At 37.1% G+C, this 6,490-nt stretch overlaps 1 protein-coding gene across 1 annotated transcript; it reads right to left on the bottom strand.

Annotated features, from left to right (window-relative positions):
* Nucleotides 1-218: 218 nt before the first annotated feature.
* Nucleotides 219-6,054, bottom strand: LOC147524712 (DNA (cytosine-5)-methyltransferase DRM2-like). The gene is made up of 9 exons (XM_086604088.1): nt 5,976-6,054; nt 5,731-5,801; nt 5,526-5,628; nt 5,348-5,394; nt 4,926-5,039; nt 3,934-4,033; nt 2,990-3,087; nt 1,814-2,572; nt 219-882 (listed from the first exon to the last, which is right to left on the bottom strand). The coding sequence occupies exons 2-9, from the start codon at nt 5,773-5,775 to the stop codon at nt 481-483; spliced, it is 1,668 nt and encodes a 555-aa protein (XP_086460214.1). The 5' UTR covers nt 5,776-5,801; nt 5,976-6,054; the 3' UTR covers nt 219-480.
* Between the last annotated feature and the right edge of the window lie 436 nt (nt 6,055-6,490).

The following is a 6,490-nucleotide window of genomic DNA, read 5'->3' as shown; positions in this document are numbered from 1 at the left end:
CTCTGTTACAGAGTTGATTTGAACAGTACAAATACAAACATGTATTTTCTGGAGATACAAAATGCGTAAAGCATGCTTTATGTTAAGGAGGATAAAAAAACTTGGCTCTAATAAAGAACAGAAATAATTAGATTTGTGTTAAAGATTTAACAGCAAAAGCATGAAACAGTATAGCTAGGTGATAAATACGGACAAAATAATCTAAAATTCCAACTGTAAAGCAAGAAGAAAGTAACTACATAATCACCAAAAATGAAGCAAGTCACAATAGGGGAGATTTACAAGGATCCGCAGGTTTGCCTTCATCCACTATAGAAACGAAAGTATAAAGATCTTAAATGGATTCTCTAACAAACAAACTCTAATCCAAACAAACTGTAAAATCTTGAGTTGCGTTGCCATAGTAGACTTGGAGTGTGATAGGCAATTTTATCAGTTGTATAGTTGTTATTAAATTTGTACCATTCCATAAAGTAGTCTCTACCTTTGGCTCGACATTAAGCACTTGACTGAGTCTACAATTCGGTAAAACTCATGGAAAAGAACAGACTGCTCCCCTTGAAGACCATCTATATGGTGACCTCCAACAACCAAATCAAATCCGCCAAGCGAAATGATGTAGTTCTGCAGCTTATCTACGCTCAGCTGTTGGACATCTTCAATTTCAATGAGATTACCCGTCTGACAAGTTTGCTCCCACCAACTACGAAAAATGCTGCGGCTGACTTCTGATACTCCTACAGACACAACGGTCTTCAGTGGAATACCAAGTCGGTGCAATGCAATCTCAGCACCTCCAATCCCAGTAAAGAGTGATAGCACAGTGATACCATTAGGGAACATGCTCTTCAAAACCGAAAAATGATAAGCCACTGTGTCAACCTGCAACAGGTACATATAGCTAATAAGTAAAGAGTTATGGTATATCTTATATTGCTAGCTTGCTAGGTGACACAATGCGCATGTACAAGGCTACTTCTAAGATGATGAGACATTCCTTCGCAAGAGTGTGCATTGAGAGAGCACCGAACTGAGTTTCCTTCTCCTATAAAGCTTAAGTTTGGTAGTGAAGAGTTGATGTGGGTTTTCAACAAATACCCTTGGAAACCGGCTTCCTGCACCAAGTCCAACAGATATGGGCATGTTACACCTAAGTGCACAGATAAGTTTGCTCAAACTTGGAATGTCAAACATGTTCAAGGTGACGTAGTGAGAATTGAAAATTCTGAACAACGAAATGCAGCTGATCTGCAGAACCCTTGTTTGTCCTGCACAGCTGCACATCTGCAAAACTTAGCTAGTATTGAGCTTCAGGTTGTAGCTGTTATTCAGACGCAAATTAATGTTGTTGAATAACTCTGTTCAGCTACAAGGGTCACAAGGTTTATGCTAGATCCACTTTTCCACAGATGAGAATCCCAGAATTGTATAAAAATGCTACTGAAGGAGAGAAAACTCACACTCGTGGACTAAGAAAAGGAGTAGTAGAAACAAGACCACTGATACTGGAACTTCTAAGCTCCCCCAGGCTAAAGATCAATTATCAATGAATAAGAGGAAACATCCTGGTACTGTTGGAATCTAGTTGTATCCATTGAACGCGATATGCAACATTTTCAGAGAATTGCTTTCACGTATACATATAGAGAAGGTAATCAAGCAGCTGATTACCTCTAAAAGAACTATAAGGACACTGATTAACATACTATGTATGCTGCCTCTAGATAAAACGATTGAACATACACTATACAACAAAAAAATCAAAACGCAAGCTAAGTATACGAAAAAATTAGGGAGGCTGGAGAGTGCGAACCTGAAAGGAATTCCCAAGGGATTTATATCTCTCAGTTCTAGTGACCCCCCTAGTATGGTTCACTGGATATCCCATTATGATCTCTATCTCGTGTGGCTCAAGAGGTGCTGCCTTGTTCTTGCCAGTCCAAACTAAGTTCCATTTCTGACACTGACTAATAATATCCTTTTGGATATTTAATGGAGGGTCACCATTGCAGAGCTCAAGAGCATCTTTAATCCTGTGTGTACGTTGTGCAGTTGCAACGTCAGTACGGAAGCAGTTGAATTTTTCTCTATGGTCCCACAAAGGCCACCATTTTCTAGTCAGTGGTAAGGCTCTGTGGATTGTAAGTGAAGGAATTGGCTCGAGGGGATATCTGTTGCAGGTTGGAAGGTTATGTACATACCCTCTTTTCCTTGCAGCTGCACAAAAATGAAGCGAGTCAACGAATTCAGGCTCAACTTCATACAGGGAGTGAGAAATTGGAGTACAAGCCACATTTTCAAAGTAAAAGTATGGTGGCCCAATTGCTGCCTCTGAAAGCTTCCGTTGGAACAATGGTCTTGGCTCATCCGGAACTCCAAACCCAATCATAAGCTTCGGGATATGAACTTCATCTTCATCTTCTTCTTCTATGCATACACTCTTACGAATCTTCTTAGATTCCTTTGGTCGCCTGCTACCAATTTCTAGGTTTTTTTCCTGTCTCTCCTCTGCATCAAAGAGCATTTCCCTTTTCTTGAATGTTGGAGGACAGCCACGGTAACCAGGAAGTGTCTATAACAGATCAGTAAGAAGAAAAAAGTTATGAAGAACAAAATAGCTCCATGCGCAACGTAGCAGAAAGAATATACAATAACGCTTACAGCGAGCTTTCAGTTATGAATGAGAATCAGTGATTTATACATTTTTTCAAAAGTGTATAAACTATATCATACTAAACCAGAACTCTAACAAAAGCACCTCGCTGCAATTGGATGATGATCAGGACATTTATAAGAGAACAGTCAAAAGGATAAAAAGACATCAGAAAGTTGTGAAGTAGAAAATCTACTCGCTGCAACTTCTAGAAGAAAGAACATAACTTATGATTACAGTTAGCTTTCAGTTCTGAAAGAAAAACAATGATGCAAGGGCTATTAAGAAAGCATGCACATCTATGTCTACACAAGCTGGAAGTCTTAACAAGCGCACCTCAGCATAATCAGGGACTGGATGAGGAGAATCACCTCTCTTTGCCATTCGAGCAGCATATATAAAATCTATCAGGTCTGTGATTAAGGTATCAGGATCTGCGAGGTACATAAAATTGTTAAAGTATGAGAAATAAGGAAGCTATTAAGCTTGGATAAATGACAGTAGATTTATATCGCACAGTTCAGAGATTTGAGAAATATCGTAACTATGTTAGATGCAGTTCAACACCATGAGGACCTGGTATAAATGCTGTAAGTGCTTTTGAGGCCAAATCCAGGTTGACTCGAACCTCTACAAAGTTTTAACAGAAGAGAATGGATTTGGATCTTGAGAACTAGTCGGTAGTTGGGACCTAGATAGATTGCTCTTTTTTGCTTCTCAAACAAGATACACACATGGAAATAATACTAAAACTGAAGAGAGACTACTCATATCTCTTAAACATGAATGGAAACCAATAATTCTATACTGATAGAAGAAGGGGCATATTTGACAATCAAATCATGCACGCTCTGGAGAGTTTGAGTAATTTTATTGTGGGAAAAACTAGGAAAAGGAAAAAAAAAAAAAAAAATAGTGGATTTATCGAGCGCTCATTCAACAAAACTTCAGAGGTGCAACCGGTTTTGAATATGGAGATGACCCTTTCAGGATCTTGGTGATGAAACAGGGAAACATTACAAGTCAAATCCTGACACAAACACATGAGGTATTTCAATCAAGCAAAGCATATGTGTTTTGGGCCTCTAGATGCCTTTTCTGTCAAGCAGCTAAAATCACATCATACACTGATATGCTTTTCTATGAGCTTGTCAAATTGGTTTGGACAAATCATAAATAGTTGGCTCATATAAAAGAATAAAAAAGTAACAGCATCTGAGATCTCAAGCATACAATTGGGAACAAATAATGCTACAATAGTATAAGTTTTGGATTCTCACCACATGCATCAATGGCTGATGAAGCCTCCTCTTCTTGGAAATCCATTTCAATTAACTGTAAGAACTTTTTCTCCTTGTCCGGCATATCTACAGCATCCTCCTAGCAGAAAATCAGTCAATACAAAGAAAGAATACATTGATTGATCAAAGGTTTGCATTCAAATATAGTCTATAACTACAAGTTTAACCGCAAGGGTTTAAACAACATGAATGGGCTTATGGCGGCCTACTGCAGGCAGTGCATAAACGCATTCACTCAGAATTTATTTCTTTACATAAACGTTAACAATCTGAGCTCCCACTCTCCCATTTTGTAGCCTTTCACCTACATTGGGCCCATTTTTTCTCTTTGGTTAGATGGTGACAACCTTGTATTGAAAGAAAGATAGTGACCTTTTTAATAAATCCACTTTCTCAACATAATAAACGTCGCTTACTAGTGCTGTACAGATCGTTTGCTTCTCAAGGTGAACAAAGGTCAGAATAGTTTCATATTATTGATGTCTTGCACCATTAGTACCATAGAACAGTCATCAGGTTGTGTTTCCATTGACTCTAACATCAAAGTTCAGCTCAGAAAGGCAAGACTCGAGAGCATTCAGTTATGGATTTTCGTTTGTAAATATCATATACAAAGAAGAAATTGCGTTTGTCTTTTTTGACTATTATAATTACTTTGGACAAGGTTCCAACAATGATATCCAATATGGATGTCAACACAAAGTAAATAAATTGCTGTTTATGAAGAACTGTACTATGAACTCATAACTGCCGTTTTAATAGGAGGAAAAAAACATGCTTTGTTTCTACCAAAGTATACAAACAACTAAAGGTGTATTCACAAACTATACCTTGTACCAAAATAACAAAGCATGTAAATTTGCATTATTTAATTTCCTAAGATACTTAGAATGCCCAAAACAAAATAAAGCAGTTTAGTTTTGTCCAACATGATACCGTGATGACGCCAAGTATTCAATGAGATTAACTACCTTTTCAGCAAGACAACTTTCGAAATCTAAAATATCATCGAAAGTATCATTCTCATTTTCTGAAGAATGCTCAACACAAGCAGGTTCGGATTGTGAGGGAGAGTCATTAAGTGCCTGCAATGGTAGAAACAGATTAAAAGCGAAGTCATATTAACATTACAAGAGCATATATATACCACTAAATAAATGTAAGATCAACTTTCATGACCAATTATGATATTGGTAACGAACACACTACCTAGCAGCAACATAAGCTATTATTGCAATAAAAAAGCATATTCAAAATCGAATACACATAGGCATTATAATTTAAAGGTAACTAGGACATGCATAAGAGCAGAAAAGATCGAAAGCATCCCACCAATAAAATCTTGGGGAACTAAGGAACACGAAATTTGGAAATAGTAGGTCTATAAACTCACCGAGTACACCAAAAGCGTATCCAGTATTAGCTCTTCGTTGAGTTCTCCTAACATGGAGAAACATAAAAAATAGATTTATTACTGTGCAATTAAGTCTAAAGCCGACGGACAACTCCCCCATTTAAATAAGAGTGTTTAACTGAGTAATTAAGCAAAGTAACAATGTGGCCATTCATACCATTCTCTTGAATTGCTTTGGTCACCATGTTCTCAGGGTAACCCATCCCAACAAAGTGATCAATCAAACTAGAGCTAGCAGAAGGTCCTGCTGATGTACTTGCCTAGGACAAGACACACAAAAGTTAACTGAAAGTATAATTTAATCAATCTTAACTTTATTATCACCAAACCAAATAGGAGTTTGTGTTTAGGAACTTGTTTACCCCGTTATTGCTGGAAAGATATCCTTCACCAAAAAAGTTCACCATTTTTCCCTTTATAAATTTTAAGAATCCTAAAACGTAACAAAGATTTAGTATTAGTAACGGAATGAAAATAAAAGTACTTATTGACTAATGACTACATTCTGATAAACTCCTAACACAATGTAGTAAAGAAATGGACAACCATAACAGAACCAACCAACATACTAAATATAAAACGAGAAATAATCCGAGTGCTGCCATACCAAAAAAGAGGTGAAGACAGCAAAGAAATGGAGCCCAAAGCCCAATAATATCTGCCCAAGTACTTTGTAAATGCTACTGATCGATTCCCTGTGAAAAGCAATCAACCAATGAGTAAAACTTAAGTATGGAACATTGATAACGTTATATCATTACGTGTCTGTGACATACATACCCAATGCAGAATGAGGGTGTGTCTGAAGTCTGCTCACTTAGCTCTGAAGTTGCTCTGTTTTGTTATAAGCAAAAGTTAATGATGAAGAAACAGAGAAACGTTGGTATACTACAAATATAGTAAAAAAATAAAATAAAGTAAAACATGATTATCAAGAATGAAGAAAACAAAAGGATAGAAAAGAGGAAGTACCAGTGAGTAGCAGCACTACTACTGAAATGAGAGAAGAACATTGAGCTGTAAGCTATTTGTTTGTTTTAAGAGAGAAAAAAATGATTATTGTGTACGTAAAAGAGATTCCAAGAAGGTGGTGGTATTGTGTCTGTAGTAATGCAGGTGGCA

Source organism: Coptis chinensis, chromosome 1, assembly GCF_015680905.1.
Source record: "Coptis chinensis isolate HL-2020 chromosome 1, ASM1568090v1, whole genome shotgun sequence".
NCBI lineage: Eukaryota > Viridiplantae > Streptophyta > Magnoliopsida > Ranunculales > Ranunculaceae > Coptis > Coptis chinensis.
Note: the sequence above shows the minus strand (reverse complement) of the source record. Positions and strands in the feature narration are given on the sequence as shown.